Raw genomic sequence first — 24550 nt, 5'->3', positions numbered from 1 at the left:
TGGCGAGGTGTCAATACGCCAGTGACATAACGTAGTTCCATTTCCGCTTTTTCAAGTTTTTTCCAGAAGGCTTTATAGGCGGAATAAGTGTTTCCCATTTCGTTCATTCTTAGTTGCATCTTTTTATCTCTTTTTATATTTTATATTTTTTATATTTTATATTTTTTGGAAAATTCAGTTGGTAATTTTTTTTTAAATATTACGATAATAAAGTCAAAATATTAATTTAATTTATAATATTACAAAAAAAATAAAAAAAAATAAAATAGAAAACAGCAAAAAAGTGTAGCGTCAGGATAAAATGTTCACAGGAATATAAAACGCTTTGTCAGACACAAAAGCTGATATGCGGGCTGTTTTTTTTTTCTTTCAACAGAAAAAACTTCTCAGCATGAGTTGGTTTAAAAAAATGTAAAAATGGCCCCGCATCCTTTGATTTTTCAGTATGTGGCACCCCTGCAGTTACATTACTGACACCTAGTGACCCGTGTAGAATATTACATATCACATCTTTGAATGCATCTTGTGAATGCCTTTTTTATTCTTTCAAATGCTTCACACCTGTAAAATTTGCTTAAATATGCATATATTTTGGACTCATATTCAACCACAAAACAGCATGATTTATTAATGAATGTATTTTTCAGTTCAAAGCGCCAAGTGGCGAGGGCCGATTCCATCGGATATCGTCAAGACTGTTATTAGATTGTGAGATGTGCCTAATGAAGTGTCCGCAAGGTGCATTTCACAGATGTTTTCTCATGTCTGCACAGCGTTATTTTGAAAACCGCAGCTCTTATTGTGAAGGGTCGCGCTGGTTCGAGACGCCGATGGAAGGGGCTGCAGGCGGGCGGGCAGACTTCAGAGGGGCTCCCTGCTGCATGACAGCCTCCTCGGGATGAGAAGAGCCGCGTGTGTCACACATTGCGGAGGAGATGCAGGAGCAAAGTCTTGTCTTCTTTAGCGTCCTCTTGGCTGAACAACCCCCCCCCTCTGAATCTGGATTACACGCTTGTTTAGGAGACGCGCCTCCCCGAAAAATGACCAGGATCTCCGCATGTGTGGTCAAACTATGACCAGGCAGCAACAGGATTGGGGTGATACAGGCAAGTTTACACAAGTGTTGCATGCAAGAGTACTTCCGCAACGTGTTGATGGTGGAATGATGATAATGTTTAATTCATGCGTGCTGCATTACTGCAACTATGTAACTGATTTTCCAGGGCTGACCATGGAAAGATAGCTTTCCACTAGTCCTGTTTTTAGTGGATGGTGCATGTTTCGCTTTAAAATGCAGTGGCGAGATGGAAACACTGCACGGGCAGCATGCATGTTGTCATTGAGGTTGCTCTCTTTAACCTTCACATCAGGCGTGATCTCTGCACGCTTTCCCATCACCAAGCATCAACTGGTGGCTTCTCAGATGAGGTCTGGAAGCCGTCCAGCTTTCCTGCAGCAGACTGCATCAGCAGTGACCATCTTTTGTTTTCATATGTAAAAAAAAAAAGCAAACAAACCCAAAAAGTACAAATGACATGAATAGGCTACGGTACTCGCTATATGCTTTGGAAAATTCCAATCTTGCAGGTGCAGCAACATACGTGAACAAAATCCCTCCGATTCTATTTCCTGACCATGTCATATATTCGGTATTGGGCAAAATTCCTAAAAAATAATGAGTTGGAGTTACTAACATAATTACTCCTTCATAAACGTAATACCACGGAAAGTAATTATTGTTTTACTTTAAAAAACAACAACTTTCAATCTTGGTTAGCGTCATTAATCCATTCATCCAAAACATACTCTAACCGAATCCATTTTTCCCATAAGAAATAATATAAATTCAATTCATCCGTTCCAAAAAGACGAAAATGTTAACACAAAACACAGGTTTTTATAGTTTGTGTTATAGTTTTACAAGCAGAAAACAAGAACTCAAAACACACTCAAAAATGATCCATGCAGTGGTGTGAAAAATTGTTTTTTGGGATTTCACATTTTTTTTACACGTTTGTCACACTTTAATGTTTCATCTCATCAAACACATTTAAATATTAGTCAATGACAACACAACTGAACACAAAATGCAGTTTTTAAATGAAACTTTTTATTATTAAGGAAAATCTAATCCTACATGGCCCTGTGTGAAAAGGTGATTGCCCCCCTGTTAAAACATAAGTCAGATTAATTGAGCTCTATCAGTGTTGAAAAGGTTATAAAGCTTTGGGACTCCAGCTAACCACTGTGAGAGACATTATCCACAAATGGCGAAAACATGGAACAGTGGTGAACCTTCCCAGGAGTGACCGGCAAACCAAAATGACCCAAGAGTGCAGCACAGACCCATCCAAGAGGGCACAAAAGACCCCACAACAACATCCAAAGCTCACTTGCCTCAGTGTTTATGGCTCCACCATAAGAAAGACACTGGGCAAAAACGGCCTGCATGGAAGAGTTCCAAGACCAAAACCACTGCTGAACAAAAAGAACATTAAGGCTCCTCTCAATTTTACCAGAAAACATCTTGATGATCCCCAAGACCTTTGGGAAAATACTCTGTGGTCTGACGAGACAAAAGATGAACTTTTTGGAAGGTGTGTGTCCCATTACATCTGGTGTAAAAGTAACTCGCATTGCAGAAAAGGAACATCATACCAACAGTAAAATATGATGGTGGTAGTGTGATGGTCTGGGGCTGTTTTGCTGCTTCAGGACCTGGAAGACTTGCTGTGATAAATGGAACCATGAATTCTGCTGTCTACCAAAAAATCCTGAAGGAGAATGTCCGGCCATCTGTTGGTGACCTCAAGCTGAAACCAACTTGGGTTCTGCAGCAGGACAATGATCCAAAACACACCAGCAAGTCCACCTCTGAATGGCTGAAGAAAAACTAAATGAAGACATTGGAGTGGCCTAGTCAAAGTCCTGACCTGAATCCTATTGAGATGCTGTGGCATGACCTTAAAAAGGCGCTTCATGCTGGAAAACCCTCCAATGTGGCTGAATTACAACAATTCTGCAAAGATGAGTGGGCCAAAATTCCTCCACAGCGCTGGAAGAGACTCATTGCAAGTTATCACAAATGCTTGATTGCAGTTGTTGCTGCTAAGGGTGGCCCAACCAGTTATTAGGTTTAGGGGGCAATCACTTTTTCACACAGGGACATGTAGGTTTTTGTGTTCAGTTGTGTTGTCATTGACTAATATTTAATTTTGTTTGATCATCTGAAACATTTAAGTGTGACAAATGGACCCAGCCAAAAAAATAAGAAATCAGAAAGGGGGGGCAAACTCTTTTTCACACCCTGTTGGTTTGAATGTGTGTGTGAATGGTTGGTTGTCTGTATGTGACCTGCGATTGGCTGGTGACCAGTTCAGGTTGTCGCCTGCCTCATGCCTGAAGACAGTGACCCTAGTGGGGACAAGCGGTCTAGAAATGAATGAAAACAGTAAATGAACATTTAAAGTTCCTTTTTCCTTCATGGAAGGTGTGATTGTTGGCAAAGACACGACGTGGCAGCAAGGTCAACACGGACACCACATTCCTGTTTTGCCATGAGTTATTTCTTGAACTCAATAGTGTTTTTTCACCTCAAGTCTCTGCTTTTCTTTTCATCACGGCTGCAAAACAACCCAAAATGGAGCAAAAGAAAGGTGCAAGTGCCAGCATTTTGATAAAGAACGCTATTGAATTCAAGAAATAACTCATAGCAAAACAGGAAGGTGGTGTCCAGGTTGATCTCACTGCCGCATTATGTCTTTGTCAACAATCATGTCTTCAGTGAAGGTAAAAGTAACCTTAAATCTTTGTTTATCCCTTTCTTTTGACGAATGCATTTAGAATTGTTTTATGCATGTCAAACTATAATTAGAAAACTATAAAAATTCTGTTTTGAACGTCAATATTTGCTTATTGGTATTTCCCCCCACACCCTTTCCCTTCTTTTTTACACACAAAGTTGAAAGGATAAAAAGTAAGCAAGTGTTGGGGTACTGGCCCCTTGCAAATTCGATGATGGATGATGCGTCATTTCAATGCCTGATAAGACATAATGTGTCCTCCTACGAGTCTGTGAGATAAAAATGAGATAAAGTATGCCTCTCACGTCACGCAAAAAACTGTACTTTGAGCTTTAGCATGTCTCTTGAGACTCGATGAACTGAGTTCATCAAGTTGATCACATCTTTTGTTTCTTTTTTGCCATGGCACCACAGACCACTTCTGCTGGCGGGAAGCTGGAGCCTACTCAGCTGACTGTAGGCAGGGGTGTCAAACTCGTTTTCACCACATTGCAGTTCTGGCTACCCTCAGAGGGCCACCTGTAACTGTGAAGCCATATTCATGTATAAACGCCTCGTGATATTATGACACATTTGATTAATATCGTTTTTACTGTTTTGCGATGTATTGTTTTACCAACAAACTTACGTTGAAAGAAGTCAAGGTACCGAGCGCAGATGTGAGTATCTATTGGATATACTGTAGCTGTCCCTTGCTATATCGAGGTTCGAACATCGCTCCCTCACTCTATCGTGGTTTTTCACAAATTATCCATCCATCCATCTTCTACTGCTTATCCGAGGTCGGGTTGCAGGGGCAGCAGCCTAGGCAGGGAAGCCCGGCCACTTCGTCTAGCTCTTCCCGGCGGATCCCCGGCATTCCCAGGCTATTTGAGAGACATAGTCTCACAGCGTGTCCTGGTCTACCGGTCGGACGTGCCCTGAACACCTCCCCAGGGAGGTATCCGGGAGGCATCCTGGCCAGATGCCCAAGCCACCTCATCTGGCTCCTCTCAATGCAAAGGAGCAGCTGTTCCGAGTTTCTCCCGGATGACAGTGCTTCTCACCAAAGGGAGAGCCCAGGACCCTCTGGAGAAAACTCATTTTGGCCGCTTGTACCCGCAATCTTGTCCTTTTGGTCACTACCCAAAGCTCATGACCATAGGTGAGGGTAGGAACGTAGATTGACCGGTCAGTTGAGAACTTTGCCTTTCGGCTCAGCTCTCTCGTCACCACAAAAGGCCGATGCAGAGACCGCATCACTGCAGACACCGCACCTGTCGATCTTGCGTTCCCTCCTTCCCTCGCTCGACACGACCCGGAGGTACTTAAACTCCTCCACTTGGGGCAGGATGTCATCCTCAATTCGGAGATGGCACCCCACCCTTTTCTGGGTGAGAACCATGAACTCGGACTTGGAGGTGCTGATTCTCATCCCGGGCCGCTTCACACTCGGTTGCGAACCGATCCAGTGAGAGTTGAAGGTCACGGCTCAAGGAGGCCAGCAGGACCACATCATCTGCAAAAAGCAGAGACCCAATCCTGCAGCCACCAAACCGAACCCCTCAACACTCTGGCTGCACATGGAAATTCTGTCCATAAAAGTCCTGTCCATCAATGTCCTAATTAATTAATAAATGATCACTGTTATACACGTTAGCGATGACAGCACACTTGGTGGCTATTGTCTCAATGTCTTTCCTGACACCTTGTGGCCAGTGTAGCAGAATACTTACTGTAATGGCGCAGTGAACATTCACACAGGAGCTGCTGTCAGCCGCGACTCACGCCAGTCACTGGTATGCACCACACTGCTAACCATGCTAATACTCAGCAACTCTACAGTAGTCAGCTGACGTCACACAAACACAGGACCTCTTCTAAAGGCCTTATAGTTATATTTTCGTTCATTTAGCCATATTTACGATTGAAAATGCTTAATTTGGGCCAAGAATATGTACAATTTGCTTGTATATGTTTTGACTAATAACAGGCCACATTCAACCACGAAACAGCAATAATTTGTTAATTTTTGAAAAACTGCAATGGAGCGATGTTCAAACCACGATATAGCAAGAGACGACTGTATAATAATACAGTTAAAATATATACGCAAATATTTTTTTATAATGTTAAAATAATTTTTTAAAAGTGTCTTTTTGAAGTGCATTATTTCCAGGCTTTTGTGGGCCACATAAAATGATATGCCGGGCCGAACCGGGCCCCTGGGCCTTGAGTTTGACACCTGTGCACTAAGGCATGCCAATCTGTCCACACATGGTGGCACATTTCCAATCACTCATCTGCTCTCTGAGTCGTGCAAAGAAGAGCGATTTCTGGGACATTTCAACGTTTATTCTACATTTCTGTTCAGCTTCAGCATTCACACATCTAGTTTGGTTTTGAGGTGTTGGTCGAACGTGTCCCTGTTGCCACAAAACATGACCTAGTGTTTGTTTCTGTCAGTAATTTTATATTCATGATGATAGCTTCATCTTCCAAACAAAGATTTTGGGGTTTCCCTCTCAGTCTTTCAGGGCCTTTATAATCAAGCTAGCAACCCACCCCAGGGCGCCGCCCCTGCCTGCAGTCCAGCATGCATTGCATGTGTTTCTCCTATTTGCTTGACTTTACAAGCTTCCCACAGCGAGGGAACATTTGGAACAGTCCAAGGAGTTTCACTGCAATTATTTTTAGTGGTGATTAACACGGAACGAGCGTGGTAAACAACCGCTGAGTAATGGCTGACCTTACATATGTTGATTTAAGCATGAATTCTCGGATCCGTTGATGGCCATCATGACAAGACGCCATCACAATGAAAGTATTTGATTATACAGTCGTCCCTCGTTTACCATTGGCTCCAGACCCAACCGCGATAAATTAATTTCCGCGATATAGGATTCGTTAGTTAGAGCATCGAAAACCTGTTTATGTAAACACAGATTTTAACATTGTTAGAGCCCTTCAGACATGAAATAACACGCCTACAGTCACCTTTATGCTCCTATTATTCATTGTTTACACCACATTGCCACTTGGGACTCGAGATGGCCGCTAGCTAGCAAGCTAGCAAGCTAACCAGTAAGCCTCAAATACATTTTTTTCACCAAAAACGTACCACTTCCACATGGAATGGGAAGGGAACTTTTTTCACTGGACATGCCATGGCTGACTTCATGACTTCATGCAGTGTTAAGGTAATGTAATGTAAGGTAACGTCTCAATGTTTTGTCTCATTACTGCCGCCTAGTGACCAGAATACTACATATCACCTGTATTCCAATATTTTACCATATTCTACCACGAAACAGCAATCATTTATTCATTAATTACTTTCTGAAAAAATGTGATATACAGAGGGAGTGATAATCGAACCGCGATACTGATATATATTAAGGGACGACTGCGTTATAAATTGCCCCCTACCCAGTCTGCACACTTTCATTTTGATTCTCACTCACTAAAATGTATTAACAGCTGGCCCTTGCCACTTCACGCTTGGACTTCTGTGGCTTCACTGTATCGCAGTTTTTAAAAAAATCTATGAATATATTGACGCTGTTTCGTGCAGTATTCAACACTGGTCACGGGGTGTCAGTAATGTTACATTGATGAGACAATAGTAGGAAGTAATGTACAGCACAAAGGAACAACAAGGAAGTAGTAATGCCAACAACATGTGTGAGTTTTTATTATGTTTTATTTATGTCTTATGTCTACTATATTGGGTAATATGAGTGTAAATGTGACTATAGTGGTGTTAGTTCATGACTAATAATGTTAAAAAAAACATATGCTTTGACTACAAAAATATTCAATGTATAAAAAAGGAATCCAACTTCGCAGAAATTCACTTATCACAGTCCGGTCTGGAATCAATTAACGCAATAAACGAGGGAGTGCTGTTTTTTTGCGTGTTTTTCGGTTAACGTCAAAAACTGACGGAAAAATTTCAGCATTTGATGCCTTTTAAAAAGCAGAGTCGTGTACTACGAAGCAGGAGCTCTTCTTATCCAGGATAAGTTTGAGAATGAACTCCGGATAGGTGGTACTATGAAGCTATTCTCACCATGGTAACTTATCCGGTGTAGCTAACCTGCTTCATTAGAGCTCAGAGCCCATAAAACCACGGCCACTGACCAATCAGGTGTCTCTGAAAAATGCCGTTGCCATGGAGATTGACAAGTAGTTTGAATGAGTGTTGCCAAAAAAGCTACAAAAAGCCAAAGAAAAAGTCAAACACATGCACAGACTTAATCCTCTGACGCTTGCCAAGTTGAAGTCTGGTAAAAGCGGGGACGTCGTGCACAACGGCGGTTCAAATTCCATCGTTCTTACGATACAAAGGCGGCATACTTTAAATCAGGGGTGTCCAAAGTGCAGTCCGGGGGCCATTTCTGGCCCGTGGCTGTTTTTATATTGGCCCGGGGCGCATTATAACAATATAATTTAACAAAAAAAAAAAAACAACAACAGCAAACATGGAAAGTAGTAATTTTACAAGAACAAAGTCCAAATATTAAGAGAAAAAAGTTGTAATCTAAGAAGAAATGATGAGAATAACCTCGTAATATTATGAGGACAAAAAATAACGTCATTTTAGGAGCATAAAAATATGAAATAAAGGACATGTTATGTTTTTTAAAGTCATAATATTCTGAAAAACAGACAAAACAACAAAGTTATAATTTTTGGAAAATTCAGTTGTGGAAAAATTATCCAATATTATGAGAATAAAGTCAAAATATTATGGGAATAAAGTCATAACTACGAGGACAAAAATTACAGGAAGACAGTTGAAATAGTTGGGCAAAAAAATAACAGTCAAAATACTCAGAAAAAAACGTATTCTAAAGACAAAAAAAGGTCAATTTTAAAAGAATAAATGTTTAATATTATGAATAAAAATAATATCATTTTAGTAGCATAGAGTTGAAATATTAATGAAAAAATATGTAATTTAGTTTGAAAGTCATAATATTTTGAGAAACAAAATAAAGTTGTCATTTGTGGAAAATTTGGTTGGGGAAAACGTTATAATATTATGGGAATAAAGTCATAATTACCAGAAGAAAATATACAAAGATCATTAATTTTAATAAAGTTGAAATATTTGGTAAATTTAAAAAACAGCAAAAATAGTGAAAAAGAGGAAAGAGCAAAGTTCATGTTAATAATTAGGCCTGTCTCGATAATAAATTTTGCTGGACGATAATTCTCCTACAAATTATTGCAGATAATCGATACTATTGGCAACATTTTTTTAGATAATTTTTTTCATGAATTATATGGCATAATAATGCTAGTACATCATATCAAAAGCAATAAACTTTAAATTCTCCAGAGCATTTAACATTGTAATTGGAATGTCAGGAGCTTTTCAATAAAAATGCAGATGCAATTGTAATAGCTCTATTAATGTATGCTATTTTTATGACACTCTTATTATATTACCACCGTTAGACAGGATGTGTGCCGCTATTATTTTGAAGGCCAGAAGTGTGATGAAAATGTGTTTTGACTGTGGCTAAGTGAGATAGCTATCGAGTGCCTCTTGAAGCCGCGGCTGATGTCCCTGTTTCACACACAACTTGCACGAAGTCAGCGACCAACCTAAAATGCCGGGTTACATTAACAAGCACTAAAGCACAACTCATACAGCCTGAGTGGCTGACACACACACACACACACACACACACACACACACGGCCGCATTAGCATGCTTCGCTAAACCAAGCTAACCCAGCAAGTTTAAACTGGCTATTGCTGTCGCTCCTCGACGTGTTTAGTTCAAGAGAGGGCTGGTATGTGTTTCTGAGGACACGGCGCTGTGAATGAGCGGTCCTCTGGGGAAGTATTTCCACATGCTCACCGCACCATGAGGGGTGAGTGGGTGAGGGGGAACTACCGCTGTTGCTACGGAGCCGAATATCCAACTGCCAACGTGAAATGTGGTTATCATCCAGCCTGTGCGGTAAAGAGAGAGGAACGATAGGAAAACAAACACGCACATGTCAATTTATCGAGGCCGACAAAATGACTGTTGTTTTTCTTTAAATCGCTCGATGAATCGATTTATCGATGATCGCGGCAGGCCTACTAATGACACACCTATTCACCTCTATCGCAACCCTGAGATCCACTTTTTTCTTGATTTACGAAATATCAAAGTGACCCTTGCCTCTCTTCATTTTTAAGTACGTGACCCTTGCGTACCTTCCAGTATCATGTGAGTATATCGTTGCTGGGCCGAGTGTCCTGGTTTTTGGCAACAACACAGTGGAACCTGGTCCAATATGTTCATAATTTCCTTTTTTTTTTATACAGGCCTGTAAAAGGTTTTTTCTGTAGCTGGTTCGCTACTACAGTGGTCCCCAACCTTTTTGGACCGCCGGTTCCCACAAATCTCCGCGTGGTGGTGTCGTATAGCGATGTAATTGATCAAATTTAGTATGTATTGTGTAAAACTACGACAGGAAGAACATCAAATTAAAAGCACAAAGTGAATACAGACCCACCATCCACCACTATAAGCTTGGAGTTTGTTGTTCAGAGAGAAGATTATAGCGCCGCTGCTTGCTGTGCGTGCTAACACGCAGTGTGCTAGCATGAATCAACTTGAAGCTGTGCGCATAACAAATATACACATTAGCACTCGATAACGTCATCAAACTTTACCTTTATGGATTCCCCACAGAGTATCAGCATTTGGGAGCAAATATGAAGTGAAAAAAAACGATAAAAATACAGTATAGGTGACAATCTGTGTAGAGTGGGACAAGGCTAGCGCACGTACGATGATGCGTTCGAGGACTGTCAAACAAAGTGGGACACTCGCAAACAAACAACATAAACATGCAAAAATAGTAAATAAAATAAAATAAAATAAAATAAAATAAAATAAAATAAAATAAAATAAAATAAAATAAAATTAAATAGTGGCCCATATTTCCAAAATTGCTATGCATTTACTTAACATTTAAATGTTTTTTTTTGTGTGTGTATTTTTTTTTTTATCATTGCCCCTGAAAGGTTTCCTCGGCCCACGGACTGGTACCGGGCCCCGGCCCGGTGGTTGGGGACCCCTGCGCTACTACACATACTTCTGGAGTTGTGCAATCAACTGTGCAGGCATGCATCTGCACACCTTGTTGCAAGTGTCATTAATCAATCGGCTTGGTGACGACGTGCTACCAACAGTGTCATGTAGAAGTGAAACATAGTGTGACATATTCATGTATTGATTTTTTTTTTTTTTTTTTTGTACATTCATCTTGTTCTGGGTCACGGGTGCACCGTAGCCAGTCCCAGCCGTACACGTACACAATTTACAGTCTCCACTTATTTGCTTGATGATGATGCTTGTCATTTTTCTGTAAAATATCCTTTTTTTTTCCCCCCCTGACCATTTTCAAACGTTCCCTTGCAAAGCTGAGAGATGTTTAGCCCTGTTTGCATTGCTTGACTTGCACAATCAGGTGTCGTCTGAAAGGGCTTTCACAGAGCAAAGTGTCAGCAGAATACTCAATGACGTCAGTAGACGGATTGCTGCTTCCAATAGAGCACATCGCAGCCTTGACTCAACATTTGAATGTCTCATTTGTAATTCTCGCCGCCATCCTTTCGGCACAGTTGCCCACCAGATTACGTGACAAATTCAAAATGAAATTAATGCGGCGAGCAGCGTCGAACGGGCCCTCGCGCCCCCACACAACTTGGGGTTCACACGAGTTGGTGCTCGACACCAGCGTCCCCAGTTAGAAGGAAAGCTACGCATAGCTCAAAGGTGTCATTGTCATCATATTGAATGAACGAATGAACTAACAAATTACGATGAAGAGCTGACCAATCATCTGATTGACTGTTTGCCACCACGCCCCGCCCACATCCTCTGGCAGAGGCTAAATTGGTTCGTAATATACCATCGCCCAACTTTCTAGCATGTGTGATTTTCATTTGGGCTCATTTGGTCCCTAAGACTAGTTTGTCAAAGTATGACCCTTGGTTTTTACCCAAAATGGCCTCTTCAGATAAAAACGGCTGACTTACTGTTTGTTTTGGAACTGAGACTTGTTTTGTTTTGAGACTTTTTTGTGCGTCCTTTCATGATAGACGTCTCCACCAAATTTTGTGAAACTGGTGGCCAGGGTTTAATTGAAAGGGGGCGCTACTGATTTAGTTTTTTAGGGGTTTGTGTTCGGAACCCCTTAAAATATGAAATTTTTCGCACGGTCTGAAACACCATGAAATATTGCTGCCTTTTTGTGCATGTTGAGGCCCTCAAAAATGCAAGGAAAGTCGAGGAAATGTACTACTACTAATAATAAACATAGCAGTTTCAGTCGTGCTAATAAATAATCACGACTGAACTGCAACACCTGGCTGTTGGTCTCCACTGTTTCCCACAGGTCGGACTTCATATGTGGCAGTGGGTTGCCTGATGTTGTCACTAGACAACCGTGTGGTGCATTCAGGGACACTCTGAACATCACAACGTCTTTATTACGTGTGTGTGTGTGGTCTAAATAAACAGAAAGTATGACAAGAATGTGAGTGGGGGTGAAAACCTGAGGCGAGAAACCCTATTGAGTTCAAGGAATAACTCATGGCAAAACAGGAAGGTGGTGCCCGTGTTGACCTCGCTGCCGTGTCGTGTCTTTGGCAACAATCACGTCAATGAAGGTGAAAGTAACAGTAAATGTTCGTTTATCCCTTTCGTTCATCATTTCCATATATTTCAAATTGTTTTATGCATGTAAAACTTTAACTGTGAAACTATAAGAACGTGTTTTGTGTTAACATTTTTGAGACTTGTGGCGCAACTGTGTTAGTTAGCAAAGAACCACAGAGTCAACTGTCTTCGGCAGTCGATGTTACGTTTTGAAAAGGCGTCAATAGACTTTTTTGTCTTTTTTTTCGCAGTGAAAGAGTTAGCAACACGACAAGACGCGCGCCATATTGTATGCTGGTCAGAAAATGTACGCAAATCCAGGCAAAAATTTGGCATGTATTTTTGACGTTAACTGAAAAACATGCTAACCGGGGCGTATGCTAACCAAGGTTCCACGGTATGGTGATTTATTAACTCCAAATAATGTGTCTAATCTCTACCAGCGACATGCAGTGACAGGCAAAGCAATTAACCTGTGTTAATCACCTAACAGGCAACATTTTCCTTTGGTGGTGTGCCGTGATATTTTGTAATGTAAAATCTGTGCTTTGGCTCAGTAAAGGTTGGGAAACTGCACTGGACTCACGCCACAATCATTCCTTTGTAATTTAAATACACGGAGCACTCGCTTTGTGTTTTTGGCACGATGCACATCATTTCCAGGCTCTAATAGGCCGCATAAAAGAACGCCAGATGGCAGTGTTGAGTTTGGCACCTAATGCATTGGATGTTGGGTAAATGTTCATCTCTTTCACTATTATTTTAATTATCATTATTATTATCAGGGTTTTTAACAGTGAATTTCTTCTGCTTCCAAAGGGCTCTGACTGGGTGTCACCTGGAGCAAAGCTCTGGAGTGACCCACACCATGAAGACCCAAAAGGCCAGGGGCGGTACGTCATCACCTTCCCGCCGGCGGAAGCCTCGCTTTACCTTATGTGGACGGAAGAAGAAGAACGGCGTGATCCGGGGCAAGCTTCGCCTTCGTTCTATTGCCGGAGCCTTTCTGGTGTTGGGGGTCATTGTGGTCATGGTGGGCGTCGCTCTGGCTGTGGCCGGCTACCGAATGTCACGTTTTTCCATCCTGGGAGCCGCAGAGGGGAACCATGTTTCTGAAGCGCAGAGGAATTGGAGTCTGGGAGCTAAGAGCTTCCTATCGACAGTCAGCTTGATCCACAGTGAGCGGATGAAGCTCCTGGGTCCCGTCATCATGGGGGTGGGACTCTTTATTCTCATTTGCGCCAACACAGTCTTGTATGAGAACCGCGATAGAGAGACTCAGATGCTGCTGGCCCAGATGCGTAGCGTCATCTGCTCTGTGTCTGCCGCCGTTCCCTCAGCGGACCTTCAGGAAATAGCGGCAGCCAACTCAATGGCGAAACATCAGTGGGTGAGCAGTTTACCGGCTGCCCAACTCAACAGCTTCTGTCGGCAGCAGCTGGCGAGGTCTGAACCCCTGCTGCAGACCGGACCTGGTAGCAACAAGAAGGACAGCATGGGAGGCATCTACCAGCAAGCAGTCCTGCAGACAGAAGCCCTCCATCATCAAGAGTCAGTGCCTCCGCCTTCCACCAACTCCTCCTCGTGTAACTCCAGCCAGACGGACTTCAACACGCAGTTTGAGACGGAGCTCAGTTCCAGCTGCAAAACCCAACCAGCACCGCTTGGAAAGCTCAATAATTGCCTGATGTCTGCCAGCTCCATGTCCACCCTTGGGATGGACGATGTGGATATCCCGGCCGCTCAACCTCGACGCTGCCATAGCATGAGCTACAGGACTAAACCTTACCCGGCTCCAACTGTTTTGTCTATGGAGAAAACACTCAATAGGGAGGACCGTCATACTAAGCAGCCAGCAGTTATGGGAAGAGACCCAGTGTCAAGGGTTTGCATTAACATTCCCGGGCAGGTGATGGATGTCACTGAGGAGCAGACTCACCAAAGCTGGCCTCGGTTAGACCTTGGCATTGGGAGACGCTACCTGAAACTGGAGAACAAGGAGGACTCAGTGGACAAACTGCTGGACCAGTTAGAGCAACAGTGTTCTCAGTGGGATAGGAGTTTTGGCTCCGGACCGTTCCAGTGATGTTTCACAGTCCTGAGGATACTTAAGGATAGAAACAACCTGGGATTCTCAAACTGCCCATAACTAAGCTTTGGACCGTTTGGAGCTCTGCTGTTTCTCAGCGGAGAAAACTTGTCAACTTCCAGTGAAATATCGACCCACAGACTTCATGCTCTTTGATGCATTTAGAACTGTAGAACAATACACTGACCCGATACTGTCATTGCCGAACTAAGCAGTTCTGCAAAAAGTTCAGGTTGGCAGCAGTAAGCAGTTTTGTCTTTTTCCAAGGCCCAGCAGGGGGTCTGTTTTCACTGTGCAGTCCTGTTTTAACCAAACTACCTGGTCTCATGGACCCATCGAGTGTTTATGTACAAATGCAACGTATGGATAATGAGATCCCACTCCCCAAATACAATGCATGTCAGTTATGTACTGTAGAGTATTCTGTATCTTAATACTTATGCAGAGACGTGTCTGTGTTGATTTTGTGTGTACAAATATTGCAATTCCATTTCAAGACGGGTTCCCAGATTAATGCGGCTTTGGTCTTGCATCAGCTCAAAAACACAAAGAAGCTATGAAATCATATTTGCATCTTCTTTTTATGCACAGATACACACCTAGGTTCAACTATGTCTATGGAATAATGTTCAGGCTGTTGTACAGAATAGGAAGTTCATCCATCATTACCTTAAATTCTTGTGTGTTTAACTCATTAAAGATAAAATTACACCCGCCAACCTAGTGAGGATAAGTGGCATATAAAATGGATGGATGGATGGAAATAAAGTTACAGTAATCCCTGCTTCATCGCGGTTGATTGGTTCCAGACCCGACTGTGAAGTTCCTTATTTAGAAATTGAATATTTTTCTAGTAGAGCATAGAAAACCTGCTTACAACCTTCTGAATATGTTTTTTTTTTAACATTATTAGAGCCCTCTAGACATGACATAACACCCCTATAGTCACCTTTAGAGTCCTATTGCCCCATATATCAGACATAATAAGAGAAAATAAGACATAATATAGACTCACACATGTTAACATTGGGAGATTTCATTCCTTGCTGTTGTCCTTTTTTTAACTTTCGGTTTCGGCACAGTACTTCCGGCGGTGGCTGTTGTCTCATCAATGTAACACTACTGACACCTACAGACCATTGTAGAATACATCATATCATCATGATGTCTTTGAATGCGTCTTCTGAATGCCTTATGTTTATATTTTAGTTCATTTAGCACCGTTTGGGCATCCCTGTGTGGAGTTTGCATGTTTGCGTGCGTGGGTTTTCTCCGGGTACTCTGGTTTCCTCCCACATTCCAAAAACATGCAGGTTAGGTTAATTGGTGACTCTAAATTGTCCATAGGTATGAATGTGAGTGTGAATGGTTGTTTGTATATATGTGCCCTGCGATTGGCTGAGGACCAGTCCAGGGTGTACCCCGCCTCTCGGTGCTGGGAGTCAGCTGGGATAGGCTCCAGTATACCCGCGACCCTGGATGGATGAGGTTTATTTAGCCATTTTTATGTTCAAAAATGATTAATTCAGGCAGTAACATTAGCTTAAATATTAGTGGTGTCACAAGACACTCAGTTCATGAGACGAGACGATAAACAAGATTGGGTCTACGAGACGAGATGAGATTTTAACATTGCTTTTTAAAAAGTGCAATGAAAAAAAACAGTTTCTGACTAATTTCATTTCTGCTACGTTACACTCTTCTGCACTCTGTGTGTATGCTAGTGGCCCCGCCTCCACCCACCGAGACAACGAGACTTCATGACTGACAAGAGGGCTCACTCCAAATTGTTCAAAACCAATGCACAGAGTGAACTCTCCTCCTGCCTGTTTGGAGGTGAAAGACAAGGAAACCACACAGGCGTGCACACGGCAATATATTAAGGCCGGAAAAATGATCAAGTCACATTTTAATCACAATCACAAGTGACATGAGATTTTGTCATACCCCTATTAGATTTGCATATTGTTTGACTAATAATAGGCCGTATTTAGCATTTATTTATTAATATATTTTTGAAAAAACTTTATTTGAAGTGCAGAGTGGTGAGGGACTGATTTACATGTTTTTAATATCACTACTGGCTCTCAGTAATGTTACATTGATGAGACACTGCAGGAAGTACTTGGTGGGACTCTCCCAATGCTAACACGTGTGTCTGTATTATGTCTTATTTTCTCTTATTATGTCTACTATATTGGGTAATAGGGGTGTAAAGGTGAATATAGGGGTGTTATTTCATGTCTAGAGGGCTCTAATAATGTTAAAAAACGCATTTAGAAGGTCCTAAAACAGGTTTTCTATGCTCTAACTACGAAAATATTCCATTTATGAGAAAGGAATCCAAATTCACCCACGATAGACTAGGGATTACTGTAATGAAAAATATCAAAGTGGCCTTTGATTTTCAGTATGCGTCCCTCTGTGTTTGGACGTTTGGACACCCTGGTATATACAGACGCATCTCACACGTCTTTGTGTAAACCAGTGCGAACAGAAAGATGAAAGAGACCAAAGTTGTAATAAACTGGGAGTCCTTGTTTAACAGTAACACAGATCTTTGGTGGTTCAAGCAGGCTTTTTCCCTCTGGTCTCATGCTGATTGTCTCCCAGTATTTATGAGGAGAGTCCTCCCTCACACATACATGCACACACACGTCCCTCTTTGATCCCAGTGACCAATTTGATTGTGCAGACAAGGCAAAACCACAGCTCCAGCCAGATTTAGTGAGGTCATCAGCGCTGCAGAGGGAGGGTAGTATGAATCACTGTCCACGTAACCCCCTCCCCACTCCTGTAAATCCATGTGCAGAGGTGACCTCTCCGTGTCTCTCAAGTGCTTCCCATGTGCGTTGCCTGTTTGTGTGTTCGAACTGTATCCCAAGCAATATTAGCGGTGTGACGGAACAATCAATGCCCACGTCTTGCCCTTTGTCAGCGACTACTGCATTAAAGACCATTTCCCCGCCTACGACTGAGCGAAACCCGTGATATCATCTCATTTATTCAAACAGCCAATGGCGTGGCAGCTTGTTGTATATGGATGCAGCACATAATCAACTCTATTGACAACCCCATTCTTCACTCTAAACAGCCCTTGGCTTTTCCACCATATTTCCCCCCTTCCCAGTTCACTGATCAGCACAATATTTTAAACAGATTCCAAGTAAAGCTGAGGGTATGGCGGGGGTTGTGTGTGTGGGCGGGAGGGATTCCCTGGCTGCAATTATCCTCAGCAGAGCTTCCAAATTTTTTCCTTCTTATTAGATTTAATGGTTCCTTCTGGGCAGGTATGCATTCCCCTGTGATCACTTCTCGTTTAATTGGTTGTTTAAAAAATAGCTCCCGGCTTTCTAACAGCTCGTAAAGCCAGCAGGCGGGACCAGCTGCCCTCTGCAGCCCAGTCCTAAACAAATGAAAATGACTAAAGCTGGAGATTGCTGCCTTGTAAATGCTAAGTTGTCTTTCTGTGTGCAGACGCAGAGACATAGTGTGGGTTATCAGTGCCTGGGGGGAGTATTTGTCACCCTTAACCTGTAGCATGTGTGCAGTAATCCCTGGATGATCGCGGTTAATTGGCTCCAGACCTGACCTTGATAAGTCAATTTCCATATTTATAAATGGAATATTTTGGCAGTTAGAGCACAGAAAACCTGTTTACAACCTTCTAAATACGATTTTAACATAATTAGAGCCTTCTAGACATGAAATAGCACCCCTATAGTCACCTTTACCCTTGTATTACCCAACATAGTAGACCTAATAAGAGGAAATAGGACAAATAGTCGTCCCTCGCCTTGAATTTTGCAGTTTCACTCTATCATGGTTTTTCAACAATACATTAATTGATAAATCATGTTTCATGGTTGAATACATTTATTTAAGCAAATGTTTGGTATTTATGGCCTAAATTAAGCATTTTCAAGCACACAAATGGTCATCCGTCCATTTTCTATGCCGCTTATCCTTACTAGGGTTGCGGGGGTATGCTGGAGTCTATCCCAGCTGACTTTGGGCTAGAGGCAGGGTACACCCTGGACTGATTGCCAGCCAATCACATGGCATTTATAGACAAAGAACCATAGCCAAAACTTACCACTTCCACACGGAATGGGAGAACCTTTTTTCACTCTATCATGTAGCACATGCCATGGCGGACTTCATGACGTCATGATAATGTAATGTAAGGTAATGTCTCAATGTCAATTTCAATATGTTTTGACTAATAATAGACCAAAGTCTACCACAAAACAGCGATTATTAATTCATTTCTGGAGCGATAATCGAACAGCGTTATTGCGAGGGACCGTATAAGGCATTCAGAAGACATACCATACTCACCCATTCAAAGACATAAGCCTCGTTTGCACTTAAAATTAACCACGTAAACAGGTGTGAAGTATGTGTAAATATACTTCACACATACATCGTTTGCTTATAATAACGTGCTGAAACTGATGCAGTGCGGGTCAAGATATGATATGCGGTTAAATAGCTTGAAAGGTAATTCAACTTATGTCTCAGATTTGCAAAATGCACCACGTGGAATGCTTTGGACACCCCAGCGCCAGACTGATGCAGATGAACTGTTGCAGTCATGAATCAGCACAGGAGCTTCCAGGTGTGTGTGTGTTGGGGGGTGTTTCACTCTATCTGCTATTCAAACAGAATATCGAATCTCTCTAGTTTAGTTTCGAGTCTCAGCCATGCAGTTTCCCCTCAGTCGTCTTACATAAGGCTATCAATTTTGGATGGGCCACATAAGAAAGATCAGATGAGCGCTTGAAAGGATCACCATCCTTTTCCTCGCTTCCATCACCTTCATGATCGAATCCGGTCATTCAATCCATGTTTGATCCAAGTGGGGATAACGACGTGTGTGTGAATCATAAGGCGTTTGCCAAAGATTAAATGTGAAATATCAAAACAAGTGTCAAAAGATTTTTTTCCCCTTTGAAAACACAAAAAAAAACGATCTTCCAAGGCTGCCCCGCCACTCAACAAAGACGACGCGTGCTTGGAGCATCACACCATGAAGTTGGAGCGAGGGCGGGGGTGAGACCTGTCGTCTCAAATATGGAACCTGCCAGACACAAAGGAGAAGTGGACGCCCGCTCGAGGCCCCCGTGTCCCCGAGTAGCCTGAAGAACACTTGAAACAGTCAAGCAGGTCACGCTGCTTGGCATGTCAGAAGGTGCTGCAGTGCTTGAAGGACGCATTGGAAGATCACAGCAACACCTGACAGTGTCTTCCTGGGGGGCAATCACAATGTACACAGTTAGAGCGGGGGGGCCTGTGTGAGTACACTATGTGATGACATGCATTTTGCATGATATCAGGGAAAGGTCTGCTGAAGAATTGAACTTGTTCTGTCATTTCTATCACTGAAACTTCAATCTGAAACAACACAGGACGTCTTGTATAACTGTGTTTGGGGGTTAAGTGGTCTGTGATTTACGAAACTCTCACACTACAGTAGTCCTTCATTCATTGCGGTTCATTGGTTCCAGACCCGACTGTGATAAGTGAATTTCCTCGAAGTAGGATTCCTTATTTATAAATACAATATTATCATCGTTAGAACATAGAAAACCTGTTTAAAACCTTCTAAATTAGTTTTTTTTTTACATTATTAGAGCCCTCTAGGGATGAAATACATACTTGTGTATCTTGCTTGCTGCTGTAACAGATGAATTTCCCTGCTGTGGGATTAATAAAGTACTACTACTACTACTAAATAACACCCCTATGGTCACCTTTACGCTCCTATTACCCAATATAGTCGACATAATAAGAGAAAATAAACCGCTTAAGACATAAATTACACTCATGCTCGTGTTTGTTGCTGTAAATGTGTTCCGATGCTACAGGACAGCAACTCACGTGGGTCCAGAGTTGAGTTTTAGCTTCGCACTCATACTCTCATACTACAGTAGTCCTTCATTTATTGCGGTTAATTGGTTCCAGACCCGACTGTGATCAGTGAATTTCCACAAAGTAGGATTCCTTAATTATAAATAGAATATTATCATCGTTAGAACATAGAAAACCTGTTTAAAACCTTCTAAATTAGTTTTTTTTTTACATTATTAGAGCCCTCTAGGGATGAAATACATACTTGTGTATCTTGCTTGCTGCTGTAACAGATGAATTTCCCTGCTGTGGGATTAATAAAGTACTACTACTACTACTAAATAACACCCCTATGGTCACCTTTACGCTCCTATTACCCAATATAGTCGACATAATAAGAGAAAATAAACCGCTTAAGACATAAATAAGACTCATGCTCGTGTTTGTTGCTGTAAATGTGTTCCGATGCTACAGGACAGCAACTCACGTGGGTCCAGAGCTGAGTTTTAGCTTCGCACTCATACTCTCATACTACAGTAGTCCTTCATTTATTGCGGTTAATTGGTTCCAGACCCGACCGTGATACGTGAATTTCCACAAAGCAGGATTCCTAATTTAGAAATGAAATGTTTTCACAGTTAGAGCATAGAAAACAAGTTCACAACCTTCTAAATATGATTTGAACATTATTAGAGCTCCTCCGGACATGAAATAACACCCCTATAGCCATCTTTACACCCCTATTAGCAACTTTTTTCACAAAACAAGTGCTACAAAGCAGCAAGGAGGAGGCAACACTAATTCAGAAATGAGTGTTGCCAAATTCAAAAAGCCACAAAGTCACAGGCAGTGCCCTAATGCCGATCAATTTGATGGCCCGATGAAAAGCACAACATTTTCATGAACTTTCTAAAATAAAAAAAAAAAAACAGGATAAGAAATGTTCTGGGAAAACAGGACGTTTGGCCACCCTTGCCTATCCCAGCTGACTTCGGACGAGAGGCGGGGTGCACCCTGGACCTGGTTATCATCCAATCGCAGGGAACACTCACATTCCCATCGACAGACAATGTTGAATCTCCAGTTAACCCGGTGGTTCTCAGTTATTTTCTGTCATGCCCCCACTGGGAGATGGAAATGTTTTCCACCTGATTTGAAGTACTGTTGAGAAACTGATAATATCTACAGTATTTACCATATTTTCCGGATTATAAATCACACTCATTTTCGTGGTTTGGCTGGTCCTGCGACTTATACTCCGGAGCGACTTTTATATGTTTTTCATTCACACTGGCAGCCACGAGAAGGCGCTCGAGGCTCGTGTGCCAGTATCTGCTACTCCTATAACTCCTGTAACAACTGAGAAAGACGGAACATAAATGCCCCCCAAAAAGAAAATCATATTCTGCAGATTACAAGCTGCAAGTAAACCAGTTATGTTATGTTGGTTAGTCTTTAGTTATCTGAATAACTGTTAATATGTTACGCTAACATACCACCTATTCGTGTTATGTTAACAGATGCCTATTGAGTCTCTTGTTCTCCATTTTATTGTTATTACTATAAGAGCAGTGAAGCATGCGAGCGTATTCGGTAGTCAAATCGCACGCCGAGTACGACAAATTCATACATGTTGCCAGGTGTGCTCTAATGTTGAAATTCCTCCCTGCCTCTAATAAGATAGCGGCTGCTACAACACGTTCTTCATTCCTCTCTCACTTTTAGAAAATGAACAACCTGAATGCAGGGAGTGAGCACATTTTCGATGACAAAATGTAAAACCTGAGTTCTTGTAAGTGCTGACATGTGGTGAGAATGAGACGGGGGGAGTATTAAATAATGCAGGTGTTAATGGGATGTTCCTTAATGAACGGCCATAACATTGTCGACACATTACCTTGATGTTTTTATGAGTGAAATGATCCTTTCTTGCAGATAACGTAAAAAAGAAATCACATGAATGCAAGTGTGTTCAATTAGAGTGTATTTTATTTGCGACAATGTCCTATGGCATCTACACGCGACAAAATACAGACATAAAACTGCTGACCCGGGAGAAATATAACGTGAGATCATTTTCCTTTTACTGGTAAATGAAAGGGCAAAGATTTACAGCTTAATGTGGAGACTGATATCATGCCAGGTTACTTCCATGGTCATTTATCACTGCGTGATTTGCTTGCACATCGAGTAAGGATAATCTCTCAGCGTGATCCAAGCGGGGCCCTGAAATTCTTCCTAGACGCTGCAACCCAACTGACGATGCAATGTGACACATGAGTGGATGCGTTTTCATCGCCATGCAGCGGGTTCACTCGTGCCCACAGCTCGCAGTCATCTACGTGTGAGCGCGCTCTCTTGGAGTTCACTGACAGATTAGCTTGCTATCGCCAGACTGCAGTCATGCAATGCAAAATGACGCAGAGCCACATAACCGGATCCCGCTCTAATCCACTTACAGTGGTGAGACGTGGTCTCCGTGGACACCGAGGTGTGAGATGTCACAGTTAGGCTGGAGGCCGAACAATTAGTATGTAAAGTAAAGCACATCACTTTAAGCATAATGCTAAATGTTCTATAGCATGGGTGTCCAAACTTTTTCCAGCAAGGGCCACATAGTGAAAAAGGAAAGGATGCAAGGACCACTTTGATACTTTGTAACGCAACTATGCTAAGAAGGTACCGTAAATTCTGGTGTATAAGCCGCGCCCGCTAAATGCACCAATACAAGGTTAAAACTATTTTAACGTTTTTCCATAATGTATTTTGTCTGAGCAAAGCATTTCATTGGAGGACAAGCGGTGCAAAAAATGGACGTATGGATGGATGGCACGTCAATGCTGCCTTTGTCCACCAGAGGGAGCCAGAGGAGTCCAGAGGGAGGCTGACATCATTGCAGCGCCTTGGCAGGTACCAGTTAATGCAATTAAACCAGTTAATACATTTTTGGAATTGTATTATTAGTGAATGACATACAAATTGGCTTTTTGTGTTGTGGGTGTTTATATATTAAATTTAAGCGCCACTTTTCATCTATTTGATGGCACCACCAGGCTGAGAATCTGCTAACAAAAAAAATGAAACAAATTAATGCTGTGCTTGGATGCAATGCATTATTGGAAAATGTTAAAATATATATTTTTTTAATTTTCAAGCTCATATTGGTACATATTGGTATTTTTGGTAAACTTTTTTTCTCGTTAGAATACGGCTTATTTCTTTAAATATTTTGGGCTTTAATCTCATAAAATTACAGTTTTTTTTTTCATTTCTGCTGTTATTTTTCCAACTATGTCAACTTTCTTTCTGTAGATTTTTTTTCATGTAATTATGATGTTATTCCCATAATACTGTGACTTTATTCTCAGAACATTATAACTTTTCTGCAACCTAATTTTCATTATTCATTGTTTTGTTTGTTTCTCGTAATATTACGACTTAAGAAAAATAATGTCTTTCCTTAATATTTCATTTTTATGCTTCTAAAATGATGTTATTTTTCCTCCTAATATGTCGTGAAATTATGACTTTTTCTCATTAGATTTTTTTGTTAATATTTTGACTTTATTCTTGTAAAATTACTGCAGATTTTTTATTTTTTGGGCTTTTCTTGTTAAATTATATTTTTACAGCCGTGGGCAAATAAAAAAACAGCCACAGGCCACAAATGGCCCCCGGACCTGTGCAATTTGGGATCTTTGATCTGTTGGAACGCCCAGGTTTTACCAATCTACCTGTTGATTTGATGTGAACCTGACAGATTTGGACGTCGTTTCATCCTCTTTCTTCATGATTCTTTCCACTTTGTGCAGTGCAAGAAAAACAGTTGGTGCAGTGTTCTTAGCTTTGAAAGCCTCATCTTGACTCCTTGTGGCCAAATAGCTCAATCTTTGCCTCATCCATGCAACCTTTGTCCAGAAAGCATTTGCCTTGTCATTGTGGGCTGCTGCAAATTTTGTTGACTGTGTGGATTTTGGAGCAGGGACTTATTTCTTATGTAAAAGAAGTGTGTTTTCCTCATCTTTCGCCTCCGAACAGGCAGGAAGATTGTTCGCTCTGTGCATTGGTTCAGCACATAGACGCTTCGTAGATACGGCGAACAGAGTGAGACCTCTGGTCAGTCATACGGTCGCATCATCTCTGTGAGGGGAG

General features: G+C 41.7%; 2 protein-coding genes across 2 annotated transcripts in view; one reads left to right on the top strand and one right to left on the bottom strand.

Annotated features, from left to right (window-relative positions):
• LOC129172927 (protein 4.1-like) overlaps window positions 1-24550 on the bottom strand; it is a 141349-nt gene that overhangs the window by 5097 nt on the left and 111702 nt on the right. The gene's annotated exons all lie outside the window — the stretch shown is intronic.
• Window positions 839-23385, top strand: tmem200b (transmembrane protein 200B). Its single transcript, XM_054763212.1, has 2 exons — window positions 839-1106; window positions 13276-23385. The coding sequence occupies exon 2, from the start codon at window positions 13325-13327 to the stop codon at window positions 14540-14542; it is 1218 nt and encodes a 405-aa protein (XP_054619187.1). The 5' UTR covers window positions 839-1106; window positions 13276-13324; the 3' UTR covers window positions 14543-23385.

The sequence above is a fragment of the Dunckerocampus dactyliophorus genome, chromosome 20 (assembly GCF_027744805.1).
Source record: "Dunckerocampus dactyliophorus isolate RoL2022-P2 chromosome 20, RoL_Ddac_1.1, whole genome shotgun sequence".
Lineage (NCBI taxonomy): Eukaryota > Metazoa > Chordata > Actinopteri > Syngnathiformes > Syngnathidae > Dunckerocampus > Dunckerocampus dactyliophorus.
Note: the sequence above shows the minus strand (reverse complement) of the source record. Positions and strands in the feature narration are given on the sequence as shown.